This window comes from Nelumbo nucifera, chromosome 3 (assembly GCF_055504915.1).
Source record: "Nelumbo nucifera cultivar China Antique chromosome 3, China Antique-T2T, whole genome shotgun sequence".
Taxonomy (NCBI): Eukaryota; Viridiplantae; Streptophyta; class Magnoliopsida; order Proteales; family Nelumbonaceae; genus Nelumbo; species Nelumbo nucifera.
The window spans coordinates 20,918,282-20,935,109 of NC_142651.1; the positions used below are offsets into that span (position 1 = coordinate 20,918,282).

General features: G+C 38.8%; 2 protein-coding genes across 2 annotated transcripts; both read right to left on the bottom strand.

Moving 5' to 3' along the window:
- Positions 1-459: 459 nt before the first annotated feature.
- LOC104601017 (piriformospora indica-insensitive protein 2-like) lies at positions 460-3,406 on the bottom strand. Its single transcript, XM_010264203.3, has 2 exons — positions 2,563-3,406; positions 460-1,850 (listed from the first exon to the last, which is right to left on the bottom strand). Exons 1-2 carry the CDS (start codon positions 2,770-2,772, stop codon positions 618-620), a joined length of 1,443 nt encoding a protein of 480 aa, XP_010262505.1. The 5' UTR covers positions 2,773-3,406; the 3' UTR covers positions 460-617.
- Positions 3,407-11,130: 7,724 nt separating this feature from the next.
- LOC148801004 (uncharacterized) lies at positions 11,131-11,799 on the bottom strand. The gene has a single exon (XM_088900301.1). It carries the CDS (start codon positions 11,797-11,799, stop codon positions 11,131-11,133), a length of 669 nt encoding a protein of 222 aa, XP_088756427.1.
- Between the last annotated feature and the right edge of the window lie 5,029 nt (positions 11,800-16,828).

The window sequence follows — 16,828 nt, forward strand, 5'->3', positions numbered from 1 at the left end:
AGTGTTGTCGGTTGACAGAGATTAGAATCAAAACAGGAACACGAAAAAACACAAGACTGTTGTTTGAAGCATTATCTGGTTGGTTTGGGGCTTTGGGGGAACTGGAAGCAATGGGTTGTTGGGTCGGGCCTAGAGTTCCGACATGCTTGGCCTGTATGATCGTTTCAAACCCCAACAAAGTTTGCTTGGGTGGGGCCTGATCTTTCCTGATTTCTACATTCAGCCCAACCCCACTATATGATATAAGACTATGAATTTGATTTATATGATATACTGGGGTCTGGGAATGCTTCCCACGCATATTGGGTTGGGCTTTTGTTCCACCCGGCCCAATGTCTTAACTTGCTTGCTGGTTTGAATTTTGAAATAACAGTAAAAACTTGATAGCTTCCAGCATTCATTTATAAACGATGGAGTATTGCAGAAGAGAACATAACAAAATGGAAGCTGAAGAGGAAATTGGTATAAGCTAATCCATTTCATGTTGTAGGTAGACGAAAAACAATATTAAAAAAAAAAAAAAAACAATTAGTTTTCAAGGGAAAACAGAAGAGTTCAAGAGAACTATAGCTGTTTACCAAAAAAGAAAGAAAACTATAGCTGTACATTCATCTCTTCTATATGAATGTACTCAAGAGAAGAAACACATGCACCATCTCTTTAACCAAAATAACCCACCAACACCCACGAATAACACCACTTGAGAATCCCAAAGAAGCCACTAAATAGTAACTCTGGTTCATGTTCTCAATTCCCAACCCCAACTTGGTTCTCGGTCTTGCATCAGAAATGATGGCCTCCTGCTGACATGGTTTTACCCCAAAAGGAATACGACCTGTTGCCATCAACTCAACTGGATAGCAGAGATTTGGGTTGCTCCAAGCACCAAAACGTCTTCCCATCTTACCATAGAACCACTCAGAGAATTTAAGTTCTCCTGTCAGATTGTTTCTGTACAGATAGAGAGCACTAACACAAGGCATGGCTGAAAGCTTCGCAGGGATACTGCCTGAGAGATTGTTGTCGTTCAGACCAAGAAATCTTAGTTTCTTCAGTTCTGCCATTGTTTCTGGGATCTCTCCTGTCAAACCCGTGTTAGAGAGATCTAGAATGACCAAGTTTTGCATATTCTTCCACTCAAAACCCATTAGATCTCCACCTATCGGGTTGTTAGATAAGACCATCTCCTCTAACGAAATCATCTCTTTAAGTGACCGAGTCAACCCACCTGAAAATAAGTTGTTCCTAAGATCCAACAAAGTAAGATTCTTCAGGTTCCCCAGCTCACCTGGAAGCTTTCCCTCCAGGAGATTGTTGCTCAAGTCAAGCTTCAGGAGTGAAGTCAAACCTCCAAAAGTCAGTGGCAAAGGCCCAGATAGAGAATTCCTGCTTGAGTCAAAGATCAGCAGCTGAGTTAGCCCTCCCAAACTTGGCGGTATTTGACCAGAAAACCGGTTCCCGGAAACAACAAGTCTCCTCAAGCTATGCAGATTGCCAAGATTCATCGGTAATTTTCCAGTTAATCCATTTTCTAGGAGCACTAGAGATTGGAGCTTTGAAAGACTGCCGAGAATGGCTGGAATTTGTCCGATCAGACCTCGGTTCGATCGGAACTCCAAGGATTCTAGGCTTCCTTCTAGTCTCTCCCAGTTTTTAGTAGGGATGGACCTTGGGTGCTGGAGAGGAGAGACAAAGCAATTGAAGAAGGAAAGGGTCTTTAGATGCTTGAACTCAAATAGCTCCGGCCTGAATTCTGCATTATGGGTGCACTGTAATGAATTGTCGTGGACTGGCCCGATGTTTATGTCCGTGACATACCAGAACCCATCGATGAAATCACAAGAGACTCCCTGTAAACAAGTATATATAGTTATATACTGATTAAACTTGGTAAACCCTCCAAGGAAATCGATCTAGAGCCAAAACATTTTCTTTATTTTGAGATCCAATGTAGGAAACTCCAGAGTCCAGAGTATATAAAAGGTAATAACGAGACAGTAAATGATGAACAGTGAGATATCATGCATATTAGTGCTTGAAAACTAGAGCCTTCTGCGACTGAAAGTTGAAGAGAGTGGTTACTGAGAAAAAAAAAAGATATTACTCGACTAGTGAGAACATTACTTAAATAATAAAGGAAAGATCAAATCAGTTTCTAACCAAATAACGGGTAAGAAATGCCGAACTAATGTCCCTTTTTTTGGTAAGCAGACCAACTAATGTACTTGAAACTGCATTAACAAGTAACAAAAATAACTGAACTTTTGTATCATAAATGGATTTGTTGAGTATGAATTATCAAACAAATACGCTTAACAAATACTATAATCGACCTCTTTCTTTTACAATATTATAATCTCTTACGTGTAGACAAGTTTCAGACTTTCAGAGCTAGAGGAAAGCTTTCAGAAAAAAAAAAAAATAGAAAACAAAGTTCATGAACAGTTGTATGACTTGATTATTACTTTTTAATTTCCATTTCCATTTGTTTTTCTTTTATTTTTGCTCGTATCTTTTCTTAGTTTTTCTTGGTCTTTTTGGTAGGGTGGGGTTCTGCAGCACCTGTATCGGGGTCCAGCCGCAAGGATCGGGATAGAGCTCCGAGCCATTCCACCACCTCCCCACGAAACCTTGAATAGCAGAATACAAAGCTTCTCGCTCTCTTTGCTCCATTGGAGCTATCGACATGTCCGCTTCGTCTGAACCTGAAACATCCAATAGTAGGAGAAGGAGAAGGAAAACGGGTTCTATGCTGACGACGAACCTCTTCATGATTCAAGGCACAAAAAGAGAACCCAAGAAGAGAAATGGACTAAGCTTGAATGCAGGTTAACTATCTCATCATGATTATTCCACAAGGGTCTGCTACAGTCTCTCATGAACAAAAAGAGAAGATCTTGGAGTCATGTTAACTCCCATTAAAGGTAAGGAAAGGAGATACCAACAAGAAACAGAAGATTTCATCATGACTGGTAAAAAGAATTCAACAGGATTTTCGCAACATACAACATAGGCGAGTGTCAATAAGCAAGAGAGAAACAGAACCCACCAAAGCAAATATAGAGATGTTGACAAGAAGGAAAATGGCTCCTGCTTAGATCCATGATTCGACTAGTGAATAAATAAACAGAGAGAGTGTTAAATTAAAGAGCCAGAGAGATTGAAACGAAGAGGAGAACAATGAAGAGATGGGTTGTCTTTATCCATCCAAAAGAGATTGAAAATAAAGAAGAGACGGGATGCAGAAGGGTATCCTTGCATTTATATGAAAAGCAGAAGTGGGATCAGAATTCAGACTAGGGAGAGAGTAGGGAAAGAGGACTCAATATCTATGAGGTCCTTTGCACTACGATCCCCTTTGCACTTTGAGCAAGCATGACACGCCTTTCAAGATGTAAAGAAATAATAGCAATAACAACAATAAGAGCAGAAATCAGAACAGTAGTAGAGATAAGCAAGGGAGAAAGCAATTGTGGGTTTTGTCCTTGTTAATTTATTGAAGGCTTTATTAATTCTTAGAGATGGTCAAGGCTTTGAGGGCTTAAGCTTTTCAGGGAGATCAGGAGTCAGTAATGGCGGTTAAAGGGGTGGGATTAGTTAGGGTTAGGATCAGGAAATCAGGTTCTAGACTTGGAGGGGACCATTTCCATGCACGCATATGCATGCAAGACAAAGTTAGATTTTCTCTGTTCTTTCCTACTCTCTTTGTTTCTGAGCTGGTAGATGCTTTTAATGGTTTGAACTTTGATGAATGAAGGACAAGAGTAACAAAGAAGCCAATGACGTTTGAGGATTTGAAACAGCTAGACAGGGTGAAATGGGTTTGGATTAAAATCCATTAGCATTAGGTCCAGCTCATTTATGTATTGGCCATAGAAGCTCAGAACTTTTGTAGATTCTGAATCAGTTCTCAGGCTTCTCAACCGAATCAAATTTTGAATTCTAACATTATATACGTGTAGAAAGGTTTAGAAATTTGTAAGATGAGAAGTGATTTGTTGCAACTTGAATATAATTTAACAATGGATATGGTATTAAACAGAAAAGAATTGCAAAACAGGATTCATGTAGCTGACCCATATGGTTGGAATAAAGCTTTGATGATGATGATGACATATCATCACTTGCAAAAGGAGAAAAAAGAAAGAAAATTTTCAATAGAATCAATAGTGTAAACATCCAATAATGCATGTCTGAAATGGAGATTTCAACCATTTAGATTGGATTGAAGAACCAAGGCTGATAGCATCATGATGGACCAACCCTTTTTACCAATTATGTCTATAAATCTTACCAATTCACCCTGCAACAACATATCTTGTAAGTTGTAACCCTGAGCAATGAAATTTTGTCGTGACTCATTTTGAAGGGTGAGCTCAGACAAAAGTCCAAAATGGGTTTCATAGGCATATTTATAAACAAAATACTAGGGTTTGGAGGAGTCCAAGACTTGTTTCACCTCTTCTATGTTCAATTTAGGTCCATATCAGAAGAAAGCGCATAGGTCCAAACAATTCTCACTTTCTCAGTACCAAATGTGCCTCAACAGTGAATAAACCCAACACCCATGGACAAGGATGGGTTCTACGGCCTAGAAATTAGATTTAGGGGACATGTCATCTGTTACCACTGGGCACCACCGCCCAATCAACCACTCCTGTGTACTCTGATTACTGAATACAACAAAGACCCATTATCAAATCATGGCTAATCTGCAGACTTATTGTAGGATCCGATCCTTTAAACCAGTACCCATTAGATCGATATCAACCCTACATAATTGAGAGAGAAAGGGGGGGATGAATGATGGTGTAGAGGAGCGGAGCAAGGACCACCATTCACCAACAAGGTCAGTAGGAAGTGTAGGGTAATTAAGAAGGATTTTGGAGTCTTTGGAGTTTGGACCACTCTATCAATAAACTTGTTATCTCCCATGAGCGAAGAACGATAAAAGAGAGAGAGAAGCCGCCCTACTGTTTCTTCTTAGCAGGCCTAATCAGCTGATAAGTCACTTTCTTTCATACTTTATTGCTTTTGCTTTGTGGGTAGTCTTTCGATCATGTGAAAATTACAATCTCATATAGGGTCTGATGATCAGGGGTTATAGGATTTGAGTAGAACCTGTCAGATGGAAAGGCAGAAAGCCTCTGTGACCTTCCTTTAAACTAAAGAATACCTGAAGGGGAGTATTAAAAACAGGGTCTATTCTTTCATGAAAGTTTGAAATTTACTAGAACAGACAAGTGATTTGGGTTTGGGGAAACCTTAAATAAGGTCTATTCTTGAACTCTTGCTTTTGGTCCGTCACCATGCACCAATAATGGGTCTAACCAGCATATATAATTAGGTGGTTTCAATTCCACAAGAACCATTTTCAAGCTTTTTGTTGAATTTCCTTACCACAGTCTAAACTAAATATCAGGCCCATTTCGATTCCAACTGTTATGATTGGGTGGAATTGGAATTCCGTTCTCATTCATGGTGGAATAGCATTCTCCAATTTGAGTGAATAATCATTCCCTCCTCCCCTTGGAGAATAAGATCTCAGTCCAGCTTATTCCAATTTTAATTCCGATTCCTGTCCAAACCAAACAGGATATGCAAATAGACCATTCTAATTCTGATTCCAAGGGATGTTGATTCTAATTCCAAAAATGAATCAAACAGACACTTGGTAAAACTAGATTAGCAACTTCACTCATTCTAAATTATAGGGTCCTGTTTGTATACCTTTGGCAAGACATGGCAATTAGACCTATTCATGGGCTGGGCTTGGACTTACCTTTTGTCAAAATTCTAATGGACCCGGCCCGAAGCCCAAACCCAAGATAGTATAAAATTGGGCCCAAAACCTGGCCCGTGAACAGGTCTAATGGCAACCGAATTTGGATTGTCTTTTGTTTAGGGGGGTGTAGGAGCACCGTCAAACCAATGAATGAAGTGCTCCCTATGGGCTTGCTATGTGCCTTCTTTTGCATCATTCTATCTATTATCAACCCTAGGAGGGATTTGGCGTGGAACTGAATTTCTCAATTTGGACGGCAATGCCCATGTACCAGCTAGTCTAACATGTTTAAGAATATAAATACTGGGCTAGGCTTGAAGTACTGGGCCCAGGCCCGGTACTAAAATATCTGGACCTGATGCAGGCCCGGGCTGGAAATGATCCCACTATCATGTACGCTATTTGTTGGTACAGTGACAATTTGAAGTGTACTTATTCTTCGTTTGAGAAAACTTATTAGAGTTTCGATTTGGCCCTTACAGCCTTTTACAGCCATGCATTGGGAATATTTTCGTAGATCCAACTCACCACAATAAAGGTGCCAGTTGTCAGTGCCAAACCAATCATCCTCCACCAACTCACATCATTATTTAGCTATCCACCAGCTCAAATCTAGCTGCTCATTATCATTATTTTTTAGGGAAAGTCATTTAAGTTCTGGTTGGTCAAAGTTGTTCCGGTTTCACATCCTTCCGCTTCCACTCTTCCAGCAACTTAAGATTTTGTGTATTTTTAGACATATTGAAAATTTTCCTTTAAATTCAAAATATGCAATGTCTGTTGTACAATTATAATATATAATTATATAATATAATATATCAATCTTTTGCACCTTATAACACACCATTTAATGTAGGGGTGAGCAAAAAAAACTGAAAATCGAATCGATCGAAATCGAACTGAAAAATCAGTTAATCGAATCAATCGGTTTGGTGTTTTAAAAAATCAAAGGTATCGATTCGGTTTCGATTAACCAATATAGAAAACCGGTGGTTAATCAAACCAACCGGTATCATATATTTTTACATATTTAATATTTTTTATATATTATAAATTAATAAATATGTATTATATATATAAATATATATTTATAATATATGATATAGTATTTATTATTATAAAATATAATATTTTATATATATATATATATATATATATAATTTTCTATTATATATTTATATATATTTTTTTATAATATATATTGTAAAAATAAAAAAAAAACCAAAAAATTAACGAATTGAACCGATCAACTAGTTAACCAATTGGTTTCGGTTACTGGTTTTCTAAAAACCGACTGTACCGATTCGGTTAAAAAAAGGCCCATAGTTCGATTAACCGAACTGTGAGCACCCCTAATTTAAAGGGACTCAGAAGAATCCCTATCTTTAATCATTAAACCCCTCCTAAAATACTTTTGAATGACGACGCTACCCAGTCTCACAATCAAGATTTACTTTCCCAGTGAAGGGAAACATACAATATGGGAGATGTTTCATTACGTATCAGATGATACATACCATATCTTTGAGGTTTCGGTATGGGAAACAATACCAAATCCTTAGTACCGTTCTTTTTCATCGTGCCGGAAGTATATCATGTCCATATCAATAATGTTTCGGTGAGTATCAGCCTATTTCGGTGCTGTATTGGTTGATACGTAACATATCAGTTGATACAATGCGATTTTATTGTTGCGGAAAACAAAAAAAAAAAAACTTCATTTGAAAGAGGGCTTCTGATTCCCCAAACTCTCTAGAAACCTTCATACCATTCCTAGATATTAAATCAAGCCAAAATCCACCAAAACATCCATATATTTGCAAGATCCAACAAGTTTTTCAAGATTGTTAAAAAATGAGCGAAAATATGTATATTTTTTCAATTTTTTTTATACTCAGCCAATGTTTTTGCGTTTTTTTAATTTGGATGCTTAGAAGCATCTTTGTGTATGTTGATGTGTTATTCTTGTGCAAAAAAAATCCTATTTATTTTGTTCTTATATGTAAATCTTTGTGAATATTTGAAGAAATTCCATAATATTAAAAAATCTGAAAAAAATGAAAATTTTAGGTTTTTCTTGTGATCTACCTCTAAAAATTGATTATGTTGTAGATTTATGAATGATCTACTATGTTCATAGACATAGATCTACTATGTTCATGATAACTCGAGTAGAATGAGAAACGCTTCCTCTGTTCTTCTTATTTTTTCCTTTGCAGGGGTTGAGAAATATATATACTCATAATACAAACATCTCCTAATTATACATAGATTCTGGTTCTACCTCTCCTAGTTACATACAACTTAGGCTGAGATTTATCCCTGAATTCAAGGGATATCCCCTAGTTTTACAGCTCACGCCAATACTCCCCCTCACGTTGGTGCGTACAGATCTTGGACGCCCAACTTGCCAAGTGAGTTGTAGAAGTTTTTAATGGATACAGCCTTTGTAGGTATATCTGTCAACTGGTCTTCAGATTTGACAAAGGGAAATCGAATGGTTTTGTCTTCGATATTTTGTTTGATGAAATGTCGGTCCACCTCCACATGCTTTGTTCGATCGTGTTGGACGGGATTCTGAGAGATGTCAATGGCAGCCTTGTTGTCGCAGAATAGGTCCATTGCAGAGGTTGGGGGAAAACCAATTTCAGTCATCAGTCTTCTCAGCCAGAGTAGCTCGCACAGCCCTTTAGCCATTCCTCGAAACTCAGCTTCAGCACTTGATAGGGCCACGACCTTCTGTTTCTTACTCCTCCATGTAACCAGATTTCCTCCGACGAATGTAAAGTACCCCGAGGTGGATTTTCTATTTGAGACATTTCCGGCCCAGTCTGCATCTGTGTACCCTTCTATCTTCAGATGATCATTTTTTGAGAACATGAGTCCTTTTCCGGGTGAGGACTTCAAGTATCGAAGAATTCGTATTACAGCATTCATGTGATCTTCGCTTGGGCAGTGCATGAACTGGCTCACTACGCTGACAGCGTAGGCGATGTCTGGGCGAGTATGGGAAAGGTAAATGAGTTTACCCACCAGCCTTTGGTATCTCTCCTTATTGGTAGGTACTTGGTATGGGTATTCTCCAAGTCTATGGTTCTGAATGATAGGTGTGTCTGTTGGTTTGCACTCCAACTGTCCTACTTCGGAGAGTAAGTCCAAGGTGTACTTCCGTTGGGATAGAAATATGCCTTCCTTTGATCTAGCAACTTCAATCCCTAGAAAGTACTTTAACCCACCTAAGTTCTTCATCTCGAACTTGGATGCCAATTGCTTCTACAGTGTTGCTATTTCTCCCGAATCATTCCCTGTGATAATCATGTCATCCACGTATATTATTAGGGCTGTCACCTTTCCTCGTTGGTGCTTTAAGAATAGTGTATGATCTGAATTGCTTTGCTAGAAGCCATATTTTTTCATCGCAAGACTGAACCTCCCAAACCATGCCCGTGGAGATTGCTTTAGTCTATATAGTGCTCGTTGTAGTTTACACACAACTTGGTTCTTAGAGTTCGTTGTATAACCAGGTGGGATGTCCATGTATACCTCCTCTTCAAGATCACCATGGAGGAAGGCGTTCTTCACATCGAACTGGTGTAGTGGCCAATCAAGATTTGCGGCAAGAGATAATAAGACTCTGATCGTATTCAGCTTGGCTACTGGGGAGAAAGTCTCTTGATAATCTACGCCCTGTGTCTGGGTATATCCTTTTGCGACCAGCCTTGCTTTGTATCTCTCGACTGCCCCGTCTACATTGTATTTGACGGAAAATACCCATTTACACCCTACTGGTCTTTTCCCTTCAGGCAAGGTGACTAGAGTCCATGTCTTGTTCTTCAGTAGTGCCTCCATCTCTTCTTGTATGGCTTGAGTCCATTTTGGGTTTGTCAAAGCTTCTTGGACACTGGTGGGAATATGATTAGAGGACAATTCTTGCACAAATGATTTTAGAGGTTTGGTGAGTCTCTTCGTTGATATATAGTTGGCAATTGGATACTTTGTCCTCCTATCCTCAACATCTGGAGAATATCTGTTTGGCGGTTTGCCACGATTATGCCTGAAAGGTAAGGTGTAGCCAGCCAAAGTATCGTTAGAGCTTGAAGGAGTGGTAGGGGAGGTTACCTCAAGGATGCTTTCACGTGCTTCCGGGATATCCTCAGGAGGTGGGCTTTCCGGTACTGGCGAGGTTGGGGTCTCTACTTCTTCTGCTGGTAGAGGCGATGCCGACGTTGAGGTTTTTGTAGATACTTCTGGTGTAGTCTCTATAGGTGCCTTACTGGTTGCTTCATGGACTACCATTTCTATTGAAGCATTCGTATTCGGCCAGTCGGGTAAAAACCAGTTCTGTTCTTCACTCTAACTCTCCCCCTGAAGAGAAGAATTGGTTGTAGATCGAGAGTAGAAGGTTTCAGATTCCAGAAAGGTGACATCCATGGTAACATAGGTACGGTAGGTGACTGGGTCATAACATCGGTACCCTTTCTGGTGTAGCGCATACCCCAAGAATATACATCGAGCTGCCCGTGGATCCAGTTTTGTACGTTGATTTGGATGTAGATGCACGAACGCCACACAGCCAAAAACTCGAGGTGGAATCATCAAAACAGAGGGCAATGAGACATGAGATGAAAGAGCTTGTAATGGTGTTTTAAACTGTAAGACCCGTGAGGGCATTCGGTTCAGGAGGTGCACGGCGGTAGCAACAGCATCAGCCCAATGTCGGTTAGGTACATGTGCTCCAAGTAACAACGCGCGGGCAGTTTCGAGTATGTGTCGGTTCTTCCTTTCTGCAATGCCATTCTGCTGTGGAGTTTGGGGGCATGAAGTCTCATGAAGTAATCCATGGACTCGAAAATAATCTTGGAACCGTTGATTCATGTATTCCCCGCCGTTATCAGACCGGAATACCTGAATCTGTGATTTGAACTGAGTCTTCACCATTATATGGAAGGATTGAAAGACAGACAGCACTTCATCTTTATGTTTCAGCAGATATAACCATGTCATGCGAGTGCAATCATCAACAAAGATTACAAACCATCGGAATCCAGAGACTGTAGTCACCGGGGATGGCCCCCACACGTCCGAGTGAATCAAAGCAAATGGAACTTGACTTTTATTCATACTTAAGGGATAGATTGTTCTATGACTCTTAGCTAGGATGCAAGTGTTACATTGAAAAACATGCGGCTGTATATCTGAAAATAACTCCGGAAATAAATGTCTCATATAACTGAATGATGGATGTCCTAACCGGCGATGCCAAATCCAAATCTGTTGTTCCTTGGTGTTACCTTGATGATGTGTATGATGCGCTTGACCCGTGCTAAGATCATCCATGTAGTAGATCATCCATGTGTATGATGCATTTGGAGTACATCTGCCCGAATCTTGTCTAGTCTGTCATCAAGGCCATCCAGGAAGATATACACTCTCTCCTCTTGAAGGAGAGTATTGTACCATTGAATATCTACCACACACTCCATCGGATTCGGACGGCGAAAATCAATTTCTCTCCACAATCCTTGGAGATCATTATAGTACTTTTCAAGAGACCCTCCAGACTGGCACAAGCGGGTCACACGGCGTCGGAGATCGTATACTTGCAAGGTATCACTGCCATCAGAGTACGTGGTAGCCACAGAATCCCACACCATCTTTGATGTAGGGAATCGAATAAAGTTACCAATCAAGGATACGTCCATGGAGTTAATTAACCAACCTTTGACAATAGCGTTGTCGGTGCGCCACCTTCGAAAGGTTGGGTCAGTTTGTGGAGGCTGAGGAAGTTCTCCATTAATATATCCCAGTTTGTCTCTGCCAGATATATACATCTCAACAACTTGGGACCAAAGGGCATAGTTGGTGCCATCCAACTTGATATCGATCTGAGCGGCAGAGGTTTCTGTAGTTGAGATCGGTCTGTGCAGGAGTTCAGTCATTCTGGTGGTCAATTCAGTGAGATTAGGATTAGGTCGTTGTTCTCCAAACGGATCTGAGGTTTCCGAATCAGACATGATTATCAGCGGGTTGTAGCGGTAGTAGCACCGTCGACCATGATGAGGTGGCGAGATTGCAGCAGAGCTCCTGTCGGTCTTGCAACGACAGTAATAGTAGCCAACCACCCGGGGTCCGCGGTGGGGTTGATAGTTCTGGATAGAACCACTGCCGAAGTTGCAGCGGTAATGGCAGCGGATAGAGCCACCGTCGGACTTGCAGCGGTCACCTCCCGGTGACCAAGATTTCGCAGCGACCAGGATTTGCGGCGGTGATAGCAGCGATCACCTCCCGATGACCAAGATTCGCAGCGGTGATAGCAGTGGTCCCCTCCCGGTGACCAAGTTTTCGCAGCGATCAGAACCTGCGGCGGTGATAGTAGTGGTCACCTCCCGGCGACCGAGTTTTCGCAGCGATCAGAACCTGCGGCGGTGATAGCAGTGGTCACCTCCCGGCGACCGAGTTTTCGCAGCGATCACGACCTACAGCGGAGATAGCAGCGGTCGCCTCCCGGCGGCCGAGTTTTCGCAGCGATCACGACCTGCAGCGGAGATAGCAGCGGTCACCTCCCGATGACCAAGATTTCACGGTGACCAGGATTTGCAGTGGTGATAGCAGTGGTCCCCTCCCGGCGACCAAGTTTTCGCAACGATCAGAACCTGCGGCGGTGATAGCAGTGGTCGCCTCCCGGCGACCGAGTTTTCGCAGCGATCATATCGTCGAGTTTATCATGGATCGGTATGCTCTGATACCATGATAACTCGAGTAGAATGAGAAACTCTTCCTCTGTTCTTCTTATTTTTTTCCTTTGCAGGGGTTGAGAAATATATATACTCATAATACAAACATCTCCTAATTATACATAAATTCTGGTTCTACCTCTCCTAGTTACATACAACTTAGGCTGAGATTTATCCCTGAATTCAAGGGATATCCCCTAGTTTTACGGCTCACGCCAATAATTCATAGACATAGATCAATTAAAATTTCTTCTAAATAATTGATTTTTTTAATAATTGAAATTTCTTTAGACTAGAGGAAGTCGACTCGGGACTGGCTTCGGAGAGGATCTCGATGGCTGTGAGTGGGAGTGGTTTTGTCTTCCCTCCGCCCAGGTGGGAGCATGGTGTGTTTCAGTGAATTATCTTTAATCTATTCTTATTTCTTATTGTTGTTTGGATTTGAAATTAAGTTGCAAAAACTGAGAAACTTCATTAATCAGATCTACAGGGTAGTTTATAGTTCAAACTAAAGAAGAGAGAGAGAGAGTGAGAGTGAGGTCAATTCATGAGAAAATAAACTCCACATCCACACCCGCCCGAGCGGCCCAGCTTTATTAATATTAAATACGACCCACTTATTAAAAAACCAACCCAACTGTATTATATTCAATTCAAATTTATTAATTTTAAACACATGTTAATTAAGAAAATTAACGTTCCAACATGATATGATGCTGCACATCTACCTCTCTCAATCTCTCATATTCAATAAAAAATCCCTAGTTTTTCATATTTTCTCATGAATATATTTTAGATTCAAATTTTACCACCATAGAGAGAAAGCTTAAAATAATAAAATCATTAAAAATGATTGATCAAGTAAACAATAATTAAATTAAAATTCATTAATAAAATAACAACATTATTAAATATTTAATACATGGAATAACTAGATAAAAGGACTAAAAATGATTAAATTTAATATGGCTATTTAAATTATAAGAAAATGATTGAATAATTAATGAAACAGTTAAATAATAAAGCATAAATAAATATTATACAAATGATTAAACAATTAGAAAATAAGTAATTAAATGATTAATAAATGGATAAAAGCAATATATGAGACTATCTTAAAGAAAGAGTCATTATAAATATTTATATGGTGTTGGTCTTTTAAAAATAGGATGTTGATTACAAATTAAAACTGATTTATTTTTTTTTAAATTAAACAAGAAACTTAAATCGAATTTATCATATAAGCATAAGTTGTGAATCTCAAATGAAATAATAAATAGTGTAGGCCCATTACTCTAAACTATGGTAGGTCTTTTAAATCAAATAAAAACCGAACCTAAATTTCTAATATAGATGGTTTTTTTTAATTTAAATAGTTCAAATCAATGGCCATATACTTAGTACGGGGGTCTGGACATTTATTTAGCTAATAAAATTAAATAAATTATTTATAAATCAATAAAATAAAGGCGAGTTAACATTGAGAAAATATTTTAATAGACATTTATTCATTTATTTTATTAATTTATTTATTTATTTAGAAATAATTTATTAACAAATTATTCTCTCCCTTTGAGCCCAATATTTAAGCAGGATTGTCAATGGGTCGGGTTTGACCCAACGGACCCGATGGACCCAAACTGATTGGGCCAGTTCTAGTTCCGGGAACTAGAACCAACGGATCGATTTCGGGTCCTAATATAGTGTCCCAATTACTATCGATTTAGAATATATGTATATAATGTATAATATATTAAATAAATAAATAAATCATATATATACTATACATATAATATATAGAATATTTAATATATATTATACATAAATATTTATTTTTTTTATTTATTATAATCGGGTTTGTCTAGTCAAACCCGATTGTCTCGAGAACCAATCGGTTCGGTTGGATCCAGATCCAGGTCCTCAACATATCATATTGGGTCGGTTTTCCAATTGATTCTAACCCAGACCCAACCCGTTGGCAGTCCTATATTTAGGGCTATCAATAGGTAGGTTTGAGCCCAATATAGGGGGGGTGGGGGTCACGTCGAGATGTGACCTTTACCTTTATATCAATCGAACGTAAAGCTAAGTTTGAGCATGACGGACCATCGGGCCTAGATTTTGAGCCTAAGCCCGACCCCCATATAAAGCTCATAGCTCGACCAAGAAATTGAGAAAAAAAATTGTATTCTTTATTTGACAACAAAAATGATTTATTTATATTAAATTGACTTAAAAAGTGAAAATTTTAATTAGTTATTTATTATTTTACTTTATTAAATTAAATATATTATTATCCATATTTTTTATTTATTTAATTCAACATACACCCAATATTTAGGGTTGTTAATGGGTCGGGTTTGGTTCTACATAACTTGGACTAGTCATGTCCCAATAATAAATGAATAGTTACTTATTTATTTTATTACAATAAATAATTGATTTATTTATTTTACAAAATTAAGTAAATTATTATCTATATATTTCTATTTATTTAATTTACTAAATTATTCAATTAGTTAATTTATTTTACTAACAAATTATTTCTCTTTCGGGCTAAAATCTAAGTGGATTGGGGGGGGGGGGGAGGGGGGCATGTAATTTAGGGTTATCAAATATGTTAGGCTTGGGTCGGACAGGAGGAGAGCTAGAAATTTTTTATGAGAGGTGCCAAAATCTAAGTGGATTTGGGGGTAAGGAGAATAAATATGGATGGCCATTAGGGGGGCAACCAAAAGTGGGGAGTGGGGGGAATGGAAAAATATACATGATGAGTGGGGATTTGTTGGGCCATAGGGGGGCCATGGCTCCTGGGTCCCCTTGTCTTCGCCCAAGGGTTGGGATTAAACCTATTCATAAGCCACACTAAGCTTTGCCTTTATATCAACGGAACATATTCATCCCCAAGCCTGAGCATAACCGAACCATCAGGCCTAGATCTTGAGCCCATTCTCGACCCCCCATATAAAGCCCAAAGCCCAGCCAAGAAATTGAGAAAAAAATATTTGTATTCTTTATTTAACAACAAAAATGTTTTATTTATTTATATTAAATTGATTTCAAAAATGAAAATTTTATTTATTTATTTATTGTTTTATTTTATTAAATTAAATTAAATATATTATTATCCATAAATTTCTATTTATTTTAAGTAAATCCTTTTTTCCTAAAAACTATTAATTAAAAAAATTACTTTTTACAAATTCATTTTTTCCTATACAATAATTTAGCTTTTGCAAGCCCTTGCAACACAAGGGCCCCTCCGCTAGTATATTCTTATAGCAAAACATGAGAACGGAAAAACCAACGTGCGGTAGCCTATGGGTTTGGTATTTGGAATCACATAGTAAACGGCAGAGTATGGTGTTGAAGGTGGTGTAAATTACATTTATTGTCATTTAATCTCGGTTAGTCTTGTGTTTGTTTGGCATCGATGTCATTGCTCCAAAAAATGGTGATACATCATTATCACGTTGGAAAAAACGATGCTCCAAGAAATGTCAATATGTTTGAAACCGTTTTTTCATAAAAAACAGTACTCCAAGCTATGCCTTAGAAATCGAAAAAGCATGGTTTGGAACAATACCGAATCAACATTTTCTCATATTGGAGCTCGTTGCTGCCAACGAGAACATGATGTAACAGTGATATGGACTTCTTATAATGGTAACCAATGATGAAAACAAATATAAAGCATTGGTATCAAACAGAAAGTATTATTGTTAATTCAGGAAACATCCTACCTGACAGCAACGTTTCCAAACAAAAAAATTTGAAAACGGTATTCATCGATACCAAATAAATACCTTATTTCTTTCTCTACAAAAGGGTGCTATAGCACGATGCGACGATGCCAAACATATACCCTATCTCTCTCTCTCTCAAGGGAGAGACTGACGCATGGCGCTCTCCATTCTCTCTCTCTTCTCTAAATCGGGTAGTCTTTTTCCTTTCTCTCTCTCTATCAATGTTTTTGGTCTTCTCATAGCAAGAGGCCAGGGGAGAACGGAGAGACTGACGCGTGGCATTCTCCATTCACTCGTTCTTTCCCTTGTCCCATTTATGCCCTCTCTATTGTTCCATCCAATATTTCTCCCGTTAATACAATTGTTCCATCCAATCTTTCTCATATCAATTGTTCCATCCAATCTTTCTCCCGTTAATACAACACTAGCGAAGTAACCCGTGCTGAGCACGGGAGTGGCACTGCCTGCTGAAATTTTCTCGTTGCCTCTCTCAAGGACTACAAGAATAAACGTCCCTGGACCCAACTCTAACATAAAACTGTTCCTACTTATCTATCCTAGCC